This window comes from Ursus arctos, unplaced genomic scaffold, assembly GCF_023065955.2.
Source record: "Ursus arctos isolate Adak ecotype North America unplaced genomic scaffold, UrsArc2.0 scaffold_25, whole genome shotgun sequence".
Lineage (NCBI taxonomy): Eukaryota > Metazoa > Chordata > Mammalia > Carnivora > Ursidae > Ursus > Ursus arctos.
In genome coordinates, this window is record NW_026622930.1 from 26600284 (window position 1) to 26615565 (window position 15282).

A 15282-nucleotide genomic window follows, 5' to 3' on the forward strand; every position below is an offset into this window, starting at 1 on the left:
GAGAGAGCGCACCCAGGTGCATGAGCAGTGGGGAGCCACAGAGGGAGAGGGAGAAGCTGACTCCCCGGTGAGCAGGGAGCCACATGCTGGACTCCATCCCAGGCAGACGCTTAACCGACTGAGCCACCCAAGGGCCCAAGCATGCAATTCTTGATCTTGGGGTCCTGAGTTTGAGCCGTGTAGAGATTACTTATAAATAAATAAATAAATAAATAAATAAATAAATAAACAAACAAATAAACAAATAAATAAATAAGATAGAGGAAGGAAGGAAGGAAGGAAGGAAGGAAGGAAGGAAGGAAGGAAGGAAGGAAGGGAGGAAGGGTAATACAATCAGGAATGATGCAGGTGCAGGCAGGATGGTATATTCTAGGTAAGGTGACCAGGTGACTGATTGTGAGAGCAAGCCATCCATGGAAAAGCTCCCGGCCAGGACAACTACACTTGCAAAGGCCCTGAGGTGGAAAACAGTGGCCACTCAATGAAAATTTAAGGGGAAGGCGCCATCACTTCCGCCATGGAAACGTGGATTTTATTCTAACTGCATTCCGGAAGCCTGATTGATGTTGGTAAAAGATCACCGTGGCTTCTGTGGGAGAATGTATGAAACATCTATACTCCGAGTCTAAAATACTTGTCATAAAATAGTCACATTTCTCGGCTCTTCTTGTCAAAAAGCAAACCTCCTAGATCCAGCAGCGGGCGCCGTACGCGCAGGGTCGACAGAATGCAACACTCCGCACTCTTTGGTTCTTTCCGAGGGGTGGGTCGCTTCCGGGAGCGGCCGCCTCCTTCGCCGGCTTCCTCTCTATCCCCTCGTCTCTGTGGTCACGATGGGCCCGCCTCTCTTCGGATGACCTAGTGCTCCTTGGACTCGTCCAGCAGCCGATTGCCGGGCAGCAGGGCTCCCGTGGAGGGTGGAATCCGGCTCATGGCGGTCCCGGGGCCCGCGGCCGGGGCTGGCGCCAGGTGAGCGGGGCGGTGGGGAGGAGAGCCGGGCCTCTGGGTCCCCTCCCCGGGGCTGTGTGGCTTGAAGAGCCCCGGCCCTGGCGAAAGAGGAGCTCCCGAAGGGGCGCCCACCCTCCCCCGATCCGAGGCAGCCTCCGGTGCTCTGGCTGTGGGATCCTCTCTCCCTCGAAACTGCCCCCCCCCCGCCCGCGCCAAGAACTTCCAAGTGTACAGAATTGAGTTAATCGTCCTCAGTTCTTGGCACGCTGTGGTCCAGTGCAAGTCCCTTCTTGTGTTTTACTTTATTATGTTCCTAATTCTCAATCCTGTTTCACCCTTCTCAGACACCCACTCAGGTGTATTAAAAGAGTGTACAGCCCAGTTTACATAAGTTCGCCTGTTACCTTGAAAAATAGTGGGTTTTGATTCCTATAAATGATAATATGCTGTGATTTTTTCGGAAAAAAAAAACTTTTTACTCAACGGTGTGTTTTTGAGATCATACATTCAGTAGTCTGATTTCTATTTCTGAGGGCTGCATGATACTAGCATATGTACTTTGGACTGCGTTTTACCTATATATTCCCCTAGTGGTGGACACTTAGATTGCGTCCAGTTTTTAACCACCACAAATATACTGGCACTTGTCTCCTTGTGGTTATGGGTAATACTTATCTGGATTATCCACCCCAGGGTAGAATGCTGGGTCATACCTAATTCTGCAGAATTGTTCTCTGGAATGGTCACGAGTTTATACTTCCCAATAGCATTGCATAAAGGTTCTGGCTTCCCCACATCCTGGGAATGTTTGGTACTGTTTGGTTTTCTGATGTTTATCTGATGGGTTGTAAGGTGGCATCCCATTGTGTTTTCATGTATTAAGCATTTGGTTTTTCTCTTTTCTAAATTGCCTGTTTGTACCCTTTTCCCACTTTCCGTGGATTTTGGATCTTCCTGACTTGCAGGAATTCCTTGTATGCTGTAGATTTTAATTTCTTGTTGGTTTTACACTCTACACATACCTTCCCTAAGTCTTTTAATTTAATCTATGGCACTGTATTGAACAAAAATAAGTCCATTAGATTTCCCCTTTTATCAAAATTTGTGGATTTGGGGTCTTATCTGAGGAATATCTAAACTGACCGAGCCACCTGGGCTTCCCTAAAAATAAAATCTTAAAAAAAATGTGGGACACCTGGGTGGCTCAGTCAGTGAAGCCTCTGACTCTTGATCTCAACTCAGGTCCCGATCTCAGGGTCGTGAGCTCAAGGATCTCAGGGTCGTGAGCTCAAGCCCCTCACTGGGCTCCACGCTGGGCGTGGGGGCCTACTTAAAAAAAAAATGTCTTATACGTTCTTTTTTAAAAGTTAATTCCTGGATATTTTACGGTTGTTTTAATGCTTTTCTTTTGTAAGTGATGTCTTACTTTATATTTTCCAGTTGGCTATTGTTGGTACAGAACACTATTGATATTTGTATGTTAACCCTGTATCTAGCTGAACTCCAGCATTTGTCCATTGATTTGCTGTTTGCTATGTAAATGATCACATTATCTGCAAATAAAGACAATTTAATCTCTCCCCTTTTAATTCTTTTACATCATTTATTTTTCTTGCTTTATTGATTTAGCTAAGACCTTAAAATCCTTGATGGGCTTTATTGTCGTGTTTGTGACCATAAAGAGGATGTGGCTAAAATTTCTTCATTAACTATGTTTTTTTTTTTGCTGTAAATTCTTGGTACATAACCTTTTATAGCATTTACCAGCTTAAAGAAATTCCTTTCTTTCCCTGGTCTATTCCCAGCCTACTGGCTTCAGCATAGGTAAGCCGTTCTTCCTGCACGGCCTGGACCCTTCCCCAGAACAATGTAGATCAATTTGGTAACTGCTCTTTAAGGCTTAACTGCCCTTTTAGGGTTCTCTCGACTTCTGCATCTCTTCTTCAGGCCCAGGTTAGATCTGCAGTTTCTTCAGCGGTTCCTGCAGATACAGAAGGTTTTGTTTCCCTCCTGGTCATCACAGAATGCCTTGATGTTCCTGACCCTGTTGTGTGTCGCCCTACTGAGTGAGTGAGTGAGCTCGGGCTACAGGGGGAGGGCAGCCCTGGTTTGGGGTCCCTTCTTTCTGGGGAGTTGATAAGGCAAGGACTCAAGGGGAAGACTCTCTCCTCATTTTCTGCCCCTCCATCACTGACTTCGGACCCCTCTCCTCACCCCAGAACAACTGGTGATCTACCAGGTTGGCTTGATCCCCAGTCAGTACTATGGGGTCCTGGGAAACAAAGACTTGGATGGGTTTAAGACCCTGACATTCCTGGCTGTGGTGCTCATCGTTCTCAACTCCATGGTAAGGTCTTCTCCCTGTGTGTGTCTTCCTCTCCAGCCTAGTGTGAGCAGAATGCCCACTGGGACTTAGCCACCAGGAAGCAGGAATCAAGCCGTGGGGGTGTGTTCCCTCCCTTTCTGGGAACTGGAGGTCAGAGCCCTGTGCAGGGCTTTGCTCTTGCCATTGGGCCCAATTCCTGGGATGTTTCAAGCTCCCAGGACTTGGCCATGAGGTTCTGGTTTAAGTCAGCATTTAGCAGAAATGATCTTGTCCCTTCCATTCCCACTACGCTTGCTTTAGGGAACTCCAAGCATTTGAAAACTGGGAACAGCAGCCAGGGCGCCATGGCTTCTCTGTGGGGCTGAGGCCATGGTTCAGCCTAGCACTATGTCACACCGCCCGGCCTTTGCACCTGCTGCTTTCCTGCAGAATGGCCTCCTTCCCCACCCTTGTTCACTTGGTTAATGCCTGCTCACTCTGCAAGGTTCTGCTGTTGTCACCTCCTTCAGGTCCTCCTTAACCTTCTCCTTCATGTTTCCTCCACCATACTCTGCCCTCTTCTCTGCTTAGCTAATACTGAGTTACCCTCTGCTGTAACACTCCTCACACCCTTGTAATTTTTTTCCTTGCTGGACTTGCTAGACTGAGCTCATTGTCATTGCCTTGAACTTAGCACGTAGGTGCTCCATCAGTGGTGAACAATGAGTCAGGCCTCTGCTAGGACTCACACCTAATGCTCTGCCTGCCTGTACAGCCTGTTTTCTTGGGGAAGCCCCTCTCATCACACTTGGGCACTTTGGATGGGTCTTCTGGCAGTAAACACCTATGTATACGGAACTCCGTTCCAAGTTTTGGGGAACAGGAAAATGAGAACATAGATGGTGTAGAAGACATCATGCCCGATCTCCAGAAGCTCACCTGCTCTCAGAATAAGACAGTACAATAGAAAGGGGCCAGAGGCCTGTGCTTGGTAAAGGAATGAGCATGGGAGGGAGTGAGGGAGGGAAGAATCCTCTGACTTGACACTTTAACTCAGCAAAAGTGCTGAGTGGACAGAGACTAATCGGAGTGGGTTGGGACCAGTCAGCAGAGGCTCTGTGCCGCCCCCCCCCCCAGCTCCTCGCTGAGACTTGCAGAAGCCATCTCTCCCCCTCTCTCACTTCCTCTTGCTTCCCGCACTACACAGCTGAAGAGCTTTGACCAGTTCACCTGCAACCTGCTGTATGTGAGCTGGAGAAAGGACCTCACTGAGCACCTTCACCGCTGCTACTTCCGAGGCCGCGTGTACTACACCCTCAACGTGCTGCGGGACGATGTTGATAACCCGTAGGTGACCCCTCTCGGTCCTCCCCACCCTCTGCAGGGTTTTGTAGGTCCAAGATCATCCATAGCTACCTGCAGGTGTTGATAAGCGCCATAGGGGAAGAGGGTCCTGTGGAGGAGCCCCCGAGCAGCTGCGGGGCTGAGAATAGGGAACTAAAAGATAGGAGCGGATCCCTTTTGCCCATTTTATATCCTGTGCTTCCCAACTAGGCACCCTCTGAGAAAAAGTATCCTTGCTAGCAAACCAGCTCTTGGATTTTCAGCAGTAAAAAATTATTGCTGCCCAGGACTCGGTATAAGATTCAGATCTTCATTCTATCACCTTCCAGTTGATAGGCCTTTGTTCACTGAGCCTCAGGTTCCATTTCTGGAAAATGGGGATGATAGTTCCTATCTCAAGAATATCTCAAAGGATATTCGTGCAATGCACCTGTTTGGTGCCTGGCACTTAGCAAGTGTCCCCGTGCGAGTTAGTGCTGGTTATTTTACAGATGAGGAAACTGAGGCCCAGAGAATGCAAGTGACTTGTCCAAGGTCATGTCTCTTATTGGAAATGGGAGTCATTGTGGCCCCAGTGGAGCAATGGACATATGGGGTCTCTCCTCACACTCATTCCCTCTCCACTCACCACCCCCAGGCACTTTCTTGCCTGGGGTGACCTTTCGTCAGCTTAAGCTGGGCTTTGCAGCAAAGATTCTTGGGATTCCTGTTGCCTCTTATCTTCCTCTTCTAGGCTTCTCCATGACTCTACCCATATGAAGCTTCTGCAGCCAGATAGCTAAAATGGGGGCAGGCTCAGGCTTGCAGAAGACATTGGGAGGAGCCAGAGAGGGGGGATAGCTTTCCTGCTCACCCAGAAACTCAGCTCTTCTACCCTCAGGTCTTTCTCTGGGGCTACTCAGAACTGTCTCAGGATGCCTGGGTACTAGCCCTTCGTTTGCTACCTTTCATGAGAGGTAAACTGAGGCTTCCTCAACTCTTTAGAACCCTGTTTACAAGTCCTAAGGGTCTTAGTGCCTCTAGGAAAACGAGCACTTGTCTGGGTCCATCTTCCCCCCCTGGGATCGTGGCTAACAGTGTTGAAAGGCAAGGTCAGAGTAAGATGTAACCTCTCAGCTCTCTCCACCCTCCACCCCGCTCCCTGGTCCAGTTGCTCTGTGTTGTTGGCTCCAGGGACCAGCGCATCAGTCAGGACGTGGAACGGTTCTGCCGGCAGCTCAGCAGCATGGCCAGCAAGCTGATCATCTCCCCCTTCACCCTCATCTACTACACCTACCAGTGCTTCCAAAGGTGAAGGCTCCTCCCCGCCCAGGTGTTTCCCCCGAGGTCCCTCACACAAGCTCCCCCAGGTCAGGGTCCAGAAGAGGCTGGTCTGCCCTCCCTCCCACCTGCAGCCCAGGAAGGCTTCCTCTGTCCTGTGCTCGGGCCCCTGCCCTCCCTTTGGACATGGGGCGCTTCTGTGTCACGGGGGTTCTAGTATCTGACAACCTCGACCAGGTGCCAGCTGCCCCGCCCAGGAGCAGAGGCCCCACAGGACTGCTGGCTGAAATTGGACAAGGGCTGCTTGAAGGAGCAAGAATCAGGGCTGAGGGGCGCCTGGGTGGCTCAGTCGTTAAGCGTCTGCCTTCGGCTCAGGGCATGATCCCAGGGTCCTGGGATCGAGCGCCACATCAGGCTCCTCCACTGGGAGCCTGCTTCTTCCTCTCCCACTCCCCCTGCTTGTGTTCCCTCTCTCGCTGGCTGTCTCTCTCTCTCTGTCAAATAAATAAATAAAACCTTAAAAAAAAAAAAAAGAATCAGGGCTGAGGCCTGCGGGGATACGTGACACCCCCACCCTCCCTCTGTCTGCCTTCCAGTACGGGCTGGCTCGGGCCTGTGAGCATCTTCGGGTATTTCATCCTGGGGACCCTGGTGAACAAAATGTTGATGGGGCCCATCGTGGCAAAACTGGTGCAGCAGGAGAAGCTGGAGGGGGATTTCAGGTATGTCTCCCTTGCTTGAGGTTTCTGGGCTGAGCATAATGGTTAGGGAATGGGATCTGGAGTAAGCCTCATTCGAATCCCAGCCTGTGCTCGTTACTAACCATGTGCTCTCGGGTGAGGTCTTGAACCTCAAACTTCAGTTTTCCCATCTCTAAAATGGGGATGGTACTGTTGCCCACAGAGGAGATTGTGAGGAGCATTCCTAAGCTTCTAGGTGAGAAGCAGCGAGAACGGTGTCATCATCCCTTGGCCTTCTCATGTGCTTCTGTTCCAACCTCCCTGTTTTGGCTCAGCCAATAGATCCAGCCCCTGCGCTGTGCTTCTTGGCCTCCTCCTCCAGGCTGGGCCCTGGGAGGAGGTGGTGTGGGCAGGAATGCACCTGTCCTCTGGGGAGGTGCGGGGTTGCCCTGTCTGCAGGGCTCCTGCCACCCCACCCAGGCCCTGGGATTCCCACCCTGGGACAGCGCAGGGAAGGGCTGGGCCTTTTCGAGGTGGAGCTAGGTTCCTCTTCGCCTGGAGGTCTTCTTGGTCCAGGCCTCCAAAAGGAGAGGGGCCAGTACTGCCCTTGTCAGCACACGTTTCCCTTTGTTCTGCCCAGGTTCAAGCACATGCAGATCCGGGTGAATGCTGAGCCTGCTGCTTTTTTCAGGTGAGTCACGTGGGGATCGTTTCCTTCTGCCTCATCAGAGCTGATAGCGGAGATGGCAGAAAAGGAAAGACGCACCGTATGGCCCTCCCACCATCACCGAGCCCTGGGGCTGAGCATCCTCACACTTGGCTATGACCCTTGCCCCCTGTCTCTCACTGTCTTTGTCTGCCTCATCCTTAGGTCCAGGGATTTGCTTCTGAAGCTGGTAGTTCCTTCTAGTGGCCCAGCAGGGGGCCTAAATTTGTTCCAAGAATGAAACGAGTGAATGCTTCTCATCTTGGCGATGAGTATCAGGCATTGCCTCTGCCTCTGTTTTTCCATCTATAAAATGGCTTTCTGCCAGTGCCTAAGGGCTGATCAGAGTCTCAAAGACTGATCCTTTGTCTCTGTAGGATGGGAGGGAAAGGAGGCCTCCAGAAATCAGGAGACCTGCTCCCCACAAACACTGTCCAAGTAGAACAAAGTGTCTGATCTCCTGATAGCAGCACTGTGAATGAGATCTCATTCCCTCCCTCAGGGTCAGGGCAGGTCCCTGGGCCCTGCCTTCTCTGAGACCTCTAGAATCATCGTTTGGCCCCAAAGAGATAGCTGAGCCCCCAGAGGTGCGTGTTTAAGGAGTAGAACCTGCTCTCGGATCACCTGGATCTAATGGCCCTGAGACCTTTGCACTTGTCTCTCTTTGCTGCATTTTGCAGCCGCCACCACTTGGGGGCGCCAAGAATGCTAGGACTCTGTGAGGTGGGGTTTGGTTGTGTGACAGGGCTGGGCCTGGGCTGAGTGGCTTTTGGATTCTGCAGCCTCTCACGAAGTTCTGGGCTCTGGGGAAAGCAGGTTGGTTCTTGGAGCTCTGGATGGGTTCTTCCGTGGCTTCTCTATCCCTCCAACACTTTCCATGTGCCAGGTGAAGAATGCAGCGCGTCTGCCTGCCTCCCCTAAATTGGGAGACGGGGACTGTTTTACCCGCTTGTTTATCCCCCTGGCTGACTAGCACAGAGCCTGCCGCCAATCACCTGCTCTGTGCAGAGTTGCTTAAGAATAACAGCTGTTATGTATTAAGGGCCCCTCTTCTGTCTGGCGCTTTCTATTTAGAAATTTTCACTCTAACTTCTTTTATAGGTATGATTAGCCCTATTTTACAGAAGACACTGAGACGCCGAGGCTCAAGTAACTTACCAGTGTCACCCAGCTAGTAATTACCCAGAGCCAGGGTTTGAGCCAGGTCTGCCCAATCTAGAGTTCATGTTCTTTCCCCAGATAATACCGTGTTGAGTAAATGAAGCAGTGAATGGATGTTAGTGGCAGAAAGGGTCTGAGATGAAGACCATTTGGATGGGTTTGGTCCCCAAAGGAAAGAGTGATGAGGGCTGGAGGGTCCCCCTGCCTGGCTGAGGCTTTTCAGGCCCCCTAGACATCCCAGCCTTTCTCATCAGAGCTGGGCATGTGGAGCACATGAGGACAGACCGCAGGCTGCAGAGACTCCTTCAGACCCAGAGGGAGCTGATGTCCAAGGAGCTCTGGCTGTACAGTAGGTGGAGGGAGCCCCGGGAGGCAGGAACCACGGGAGCGGGGTCGTCTCCTTCCCTTCCCGCACCTCCCCGCTCGCTGTCTGCACTCATCATTTGGCCGCGATGAAGGAATAACCATGGGGAGCCACTGCCTTCGCCAGGAGGGTCCTCGGGAGAACGAGGCTCCAGGGAAAAGCTTGGTCCTGTTCGGCTTCCTCTTCCCTCAGAGCACATCCGTGGTTCCCGGGTCTCTTACCCTCGGTGTTTCTGTCTCCTGCAGTCGGTGTCAACACGTTTGACTATCTGGGCAGCATCCTGAGTTACGTCGTGATCGCCATCCCTATTTTCAGTGATGTCTATGGAGACCTGAGCCCCGCAGAGCTCAGCACTCTGGTCAGCAAGGTAGGATCCCTCCTGCTGAGCCCTCGCGCCGTCCGCTCTGCCCTCGGCCCAGGGCCTCGGAGTGCAGGCCCGCGCTCACTGCTCCGTGTCCTGTGCAGAACGCCTTCGTGTGCATTTACCTCATCAGCTGCTTCACCGGGCTCATCGACCTCTCCAGCACGCTCTCAGATGTGGCTGGTTACACACACAGGTGAGGCCGCGTCTGGCCCTCGCCACGTGCTGAGCACAGCAGGTGCCCCTGGGAGAAGTGGCTGAATGAAAACAGGAACAGGAAAACCATATGGCAGTGGGTGTGAGAGGAGGAGGGACCGGTTCACCTGGGTCCCCAGACCTACCTCAGGTTTGCACTTCTTGCCCAGGATCGGGGAACTTCAGGAGACCCTGCTGGACATGACCCTGAAGTCATGGGGTGGCGAGATCCCGGATGAGAGCGAGTGGGACATGGACAGGTGGGTGCCGGGCTGGCAGGGCAGTGCCATGGGGGGTGCGCCCAGCTCGGGTTCACCCCGGAGTCCCGCCCTTTCCCAGTCGGGCGGCAGAGCTGTGCGGAGCAGATGCCCCGGCTGTCTGCCTAGCGCCAGGCGCATGACAGCCGTTCACAGGCAGGGTGCTGTTCCCGCATCTGTCGTGGTCCTTTCCACTTTCCCCTGGCTGTGGGAAGCGCAGTGCACACACCTGCCCGGGCCCGAGATGACAAGACAAATCTGGGTGGTCTCCCCACCGCTGAGCCCTGCCATCTGCCCCTTTCCTCGGGGCCTGCCTGTTCTGTTCCCCAGGCCTCGCTCACACCCACACGGGTCTTTACTCATGTCTCCTTTTTTTTTTTTTTTTTTGAGATTTTATTTATTTGAGTGAGAGAGAACACGAGTGGAGGGGAGTGGCAGAGGCAGAGGGAGAAGCAGGCTCCCCCCTTAGCAGGGAGCCTGACACGGGGCTCGATCCCAGGACCCTGAGACCATGACCTGAGCTGAAGGCAGACACTCAACCGACTGAGCCACCCGAGCACCACTTAACTCACATCTCCTTGTACGCGCTGTCGTGTTTCTGACCTTTCTGTGCACTGAGGATTTGTTTCATGTCCTCACTTTCTTGGCTAATTACTCAGCTGTTCTGTGTCTCAGTTTCTTCATCTCTGTGAGGGGAACAGTAATGGAACCTTCCTCTCAGGGTGGTTGTGAGGATTAGCTGTCACGGTGCATGGAAAGCGCTCGGACAGTGGCCACAGAGTAAGCTTTCAAAAATGGAAACAGCCTGAGTTCCAGGGCCTACACACAACTCCCTCCTTAGGGACTAAAGCCTTAACTATTGTCCCCATTCAGAATTCAGCCTTTGTGCAGCTGTGGGCCTGGGGCTGGGGAGACCAGAGGTGCTATTCTCCGGGAGGGGCATCTGTGCAGAGCCAAAACTCCAGGTCCCTTATGACCACCATGCCCATCTTGTCATAGCCCCTGTCACCTGCGCTGTGCAAACCCACCAGTGTTAAGATTAGACAGCTTCAGCTCCGTGACCCTGAGTGAGTTACTTAGCCGCCTGACTTGGTTTCCTCCTCTGTCAAGTGGGGATAATATTTGTGATCTGTGGGTGTTAAAGCTGATGAAGATCAGTCATGGCGGGGCTTTGCACAGCCCAGCGCAAAGCAGGTGCCCCCAGCCCTAGCTCTGTGCTCGTGTGCCCGGGCTGCCAGAACAAAATACCACAGACCAGGTGGCTTATACAAGACATTTATTCTCTCACAGTCCTGGAGGCTGGAAGTCCAAGATCAAGGTGTTGGCCGGGTTGGTGTCTCCTGAGGCCTCTCTCCTTGGCTTGCAGATGGCCGTCTTCTTGCTATGTCCTTTCCTGGCCTTTTCTCTGCACGAGCATCCCTGGGGTCTCTCCCTCTTCTTAAAAGACCGTCAGCATATTGGATTAGGGCGCTGCCCCGAGGGCCTCATGTTAACGTGATCATTTCTTTAAATACCTTCTCTTCAAATGCAGTTACATTCTGAGGTACTAGGGGTTGAGACTTCAGCCTGTTAATCTGAGGACACAGTTTAGCCCATAACAACCCCCCGGGTCCAGAGGTGAGGCCCCCGAGGAGAAGACCCTGCCCCCCCACCGCCGCAGTCCTGACACTGCTTCTCTCCCCTCATCTTCTGACCGCAGGGCCGCAGAGTGGCCGGTCGCAGAGCCAACAGACACAGCTTTTCTCCTCAAGCGGGTCTCCATCTGTGCCCCCTCCTCTCACAAACCCTTAATCAAGGATCTGAGCCTGAAGATCTCTGAGGGGCAGAGCCTGCTCATCACGGGCAACACGGGCACGGGCAAGACCTCCTTGCTCCGGGTTCTCGGCGGCCTCTGGGCAAGCACACAGGGTGAGAGCCAGCCCTGGCCCGGTGGGATGCGTGCCTGCGTGCGCGCGCGCGTGTGTGCCTGCGTGCGTAAACATCCAGGCCTTTTGTTGGGGAGAGGAAATGAGAGGCAGTTCCCTTCTCTGGGCGATCTCGAAATGGAGGTTTCTGTGGGCTCTGCAGGCTCAGTGCAGATGCTGACGGACTTTGGACCCCACGGGGTGCTCTTCCTGCCACAAAAGCCATTCTTCACTGATGGGACCCTTCGGGAGCAGGTCAGCCTGGGGCCCACTCCTACCTCTACCCTAAAGAGATCTCTGGCAGAATGTAGGTATCAGCTCTAGAAAGTTATGGGGCAGAAGGTGGGGTAGTAAATAGCTCCTGCCCGGGAACTCTCTGATTCTAAGAACATTTTATTCACCTCCGTGGATTGGGCCATGTAGTTAGAGCAGCTCGGGGCAGGTTAACCTGTGGGGGCCGAAACCAAATATCACATACATTTGTTGGCCACCAAGGTTGGATTCTGGAGGCCGTGTCCTTAGGAGGCTCACAGACTCTTTCCCCTCAGACACATGTCTGAAGGTTGCAGTGACCCTGTCCCACTGTCTGTTGGCCCAGCCTCTCCCACTGGACCCGGGTGTTCCTTACTCTCCTCAGGTGGAGAGGAGCCCGGGCTCCGGCAATTCTGGGGCTGTTTCTGAGGGAGGATAGGCTGTGTATGGCATCACCTCTCGTTGGCCCTCATCTCACGCCTGTGTGGTTTTGTTTTATCAGGTCATATATCCCCTGAAGGAAATCTACCCGGACTCAGGTGAGCTGGGCCTCCTTGGGGCACGTCCTCCCACCTAAATTGTCCCTGCTCTGCCTGACTGGGCCTCGCCGGTGCCTTTTGGCAGAGGCTTTGGCAAGGCTGCTGGTTTCACGTGGGTTTTCTTCTCCTTCAAGTGTTTACTATTTGGGGGTCTGTACCCTGACCTCATCTTCTTCTGTCTTCCCCTCCTTGAGGAGAGACACCCATCAGCGGAAGGGAAGGGATTACTTCTTCACCTGGCCCTTCCCTTGTCTATTAAGCACTTGGACCCTGTCACTGCAGAGCCTTAGCCCAGATTCTGGCTCCCCCACCCCTGCCCCCTTCCGTGATGTACCCCATCCCTTCTGGCTACCTGGAAGGAGCTGACTTCTTAAAGAAGGCTTCTCTGTTTTGCAGGTTCTACTGATGATGAGAGGATCGTGAGGTTCTTGGAGTTGGCAGGCCTGGTGAGTGCGGGCAGGGGCCCTGAGGTCCAGGCCCACCTGGTAGCACTGACCACAAGGGCTGGTCCAGCAGAGCCGGCATAGTGCCCGGGCCCAGGACTGGAAGTGTGAGCCTGGACCGCGGGAGTGGGAGTAGAGAGTGGTGATGGGAGCAGTTGGCCGGGTACAGGCAACAAGGGGGTGCATTCTCTGTATCGAGTTTTACAATGATAGTAAAAGTAAGTCAGTGTGCTTTTTCTTGTCATCCTGCCACAGCAACTGTAAACAGTGTAGTTGTTGGGGCAGTCCTCTCTGCGGGGGGCGGGTTGCTCCCACAGCCCCTGCCACGGCGCGTGCGCTGCAGGGCTGTAGGTGTCTCAGAGGGGCGTGCGGTGGGATGACAGGAAGCAGGGAAGGGCCCTCTCACAGACAGCATTCCCTCTGGGTGTGTTACAGTCCAGCTTGGTGACGAGGACAGAGGGTCTGGACAAGCAGGTCGATTGGAACTGGTAAGAAGGGAGTCGGGGTGCTCCAGAGCCAGCCCCCCCAAAGACAGTGGGTTCCAGGTATTTGCTGGCCCATCAGGGGCACGTTCATGCCCTCGGGAGCAGCGTTTTGGCCTCATCTCACGTGGGCAGGAGGGCTGGACTGTGGTTAAAAGGGAAGGGTGATGCCCGTCTGTCCCAGGGCCAGCCTCTCTGCCACGAGAACCTCTTCTTGCTTCGACCCATTCTATGCAAAAGCCAAGTCATAGCCTCTTTCCTCTAGCAGTCCCCTCCTTCCCATTCCTCAGGTACGATGTTCTGTCCCCAGGAGAGATGCAGAGGCTGTCCTTTGCCCGGCTCTTCTACCTACAGCCCAAGTATGCAGGTGAGGTCTGCCCCGGAAGTGCGCGCGCCGGTACGGTGTGCTCACGGGTGTGTGTGTGCGCATGCGTGTGCACATGTGTAACCGCAGAGGTGTTCAGACGGGTAGGAGAGCACCCCTGTGCATGGCCGGGCATCTCTGTCCCTGCAGGGAGGCCGGCAGGGCTCTGCCCATGAGGCAGCAAGGTTGGCATCCTTAGAGCAGCTCTGGATGTGTTACGTTACCAGTTCGAGAGCATTCTGCCGTGGCAGCAGCTGGAGCGAGCCTTGAAAGTTGTGATTTTATGCTCCTCAGCCTCTGCCGTGAATAAGTACGGAACACCCCAGCTCTGCCTGGCAGGAGGATGGCAGGTGTGAACTTCTTCAGGGACTGGCGTCCTTGGGGTAACTGAGAGGCACTGGTTTGAGCGGTTCTAGCTGGTGCTGGCGCTTTCTCTAGGAAGCTGGGATCTTGTCCTGCTTCTGGTAGAAGGCTTCCCCCGTGGAGCCTTGCCCTCTGCTCTGTTGGCCCCCACTCTTCCTGTGGCAGGGCTCCTGGAAGCCCGAGAAGCTTTCGGCCAGCCTCGCCCTGGGTCCCAGCCAGAGGTGAGCGTGGTTTGGAGGAGAAGCAGAGCTGGGCCAGGGGCAGGAGCCGATCTCTTCCCGCCGGATTCTGCCCTCAGTGCTTGATGAAGCCACCAGTGCCCTGACCGAGGAGGTGGAGAACGAGCTCTATCGCATTGGCCAGCAGCTGGGCATGACGTTCATCAGTGTGGGACATCGACAAAGCCTTGAGAAGGTACCCAAGCTCATAGAGATGGCCTGAGGAGGAGGAAGAGCCCAAAGGCTGGGCCTGGCCAGGGCCAGGGCCCTTCAAAATGGGGAGTGGGGGCAGCGGACAGGGCAGGGGAGGGTTGGTCTCCTGCTGTTGTGGCCAGGGGAGCCTGACCTCGGCATCGTGCTGGTCTCTTGCAGTTTCACTCTTTGGTTCTGAAACTCTGTGGGGACGGAAGATGGGAACTGACCAGAATCAAAGTGGAGTGAAGCCAAGGGTGTGGTTGGCCACTGGAAGAAGTGCCCAGCTTGGGGCAGATTGGCATTCTCCCAGAGAGACCGGGGCGTGGGGGGGGGGGAGCTGCAGGAGACCCCTGGCTCACCTCCCAGCCCCTGTGCGGGGAGTGCTGGCAGCAGGGGGCCCGGCCAGGGTGTGGCACTCTGGGGGGCACCCAGTCCTTCCAGGACGCCTCCTGCTGCCTCAGCCAGAGCTCCCTGTGCGCTAAGTGCCACTTGCTTGCGAACAACCTCAGATTGTGTTTTCTAAAGAAAAACCTGAAAGTGTGGGATCTGTGAGAAATGTAGAGTCAATGTGGAGAGAATATTGGGCTTAAAGTCAAGAGATCCAGAAATTTTTTAAATCTGTTAAATTTTGTAGCAATAGATTTTTTTAACTTTAATCAACTATTTAAATTTTATAACTTTTTTTTAAAGAAAAGGTAAACATTTCTTACAAATTGCGGCTTTCTCCCTTTCTCTTTCTTTTCTATTGTAAGGTGACCTTTCAAATTGAATCCGCAGACTTGTATTTGGGAGATGGGGGGAAGGGAGATGCACTCTCCATTGTACTGGAACCTTCGCCTGGGTTTTTACTCCACACCTGCACTTTCCCTCTGCCGGTTGTACCTGAGTCACTAACCTCTAGGGCCTTCTGGTTTTCTTATCCTAACCCAGGTAAAAATAAA

General features: G+C 53.5%; 1 protein-coding gene across 4 annotated transcripts; it reads left to right on the plus strand.

Moving 5' to 3' along the window:
• Nucleotides 1–824: 824 nt before the first annotated feature.
• ABCD4 (ATP binding cassette subfamily D member 4) lies at nt 825–15054 on the plus strand. Of its 4 annotated transcripts, XM_026519514.4 has the most exons (19): nt 825–969; nt 2896–3014; nt 3168–3295; nt 4461–4600; nt 5771–5887; nt 6454–6579; nt 7178–7228; nt 8659–8753; nt 9014–9135; nt 9234–9325; nt 9495–9584; nt 11281–11489; nt 11649–11740; nt 12240–12276; nt 12673–12722; nt 13155–13207; nt 13492–13568; nt 14227–14342; nt 14519–15054. In XM_026519514.4, exons 1-19 carry the CDS (start codon nt 932–934, stop codon nt 14585–14587), a joined length of 1821 nt encoding a protein of 606 aa, XP_026375299.3. In that variant the 5' UTR covers nt 825–931; the 3' UTR covers nt 14588–15054. The 4 variants fall into 4 exon arrangements, with proteins under 4 accessions (XP_026375299.3, XP_044247281.3, XP_026375302.1 ...); XM_044391346.3 differs by lacking the exon at nt 14519–15054 and having other exon boundaries at nt 836–969; nt 13860–14342; XM_026519515.4 differs by lacking the exon at nt 825–969 and having other exon boundaries at nt 2930–3018.
• Nucleotides 15055–15282: the final 228 nt, after the last annotated feature.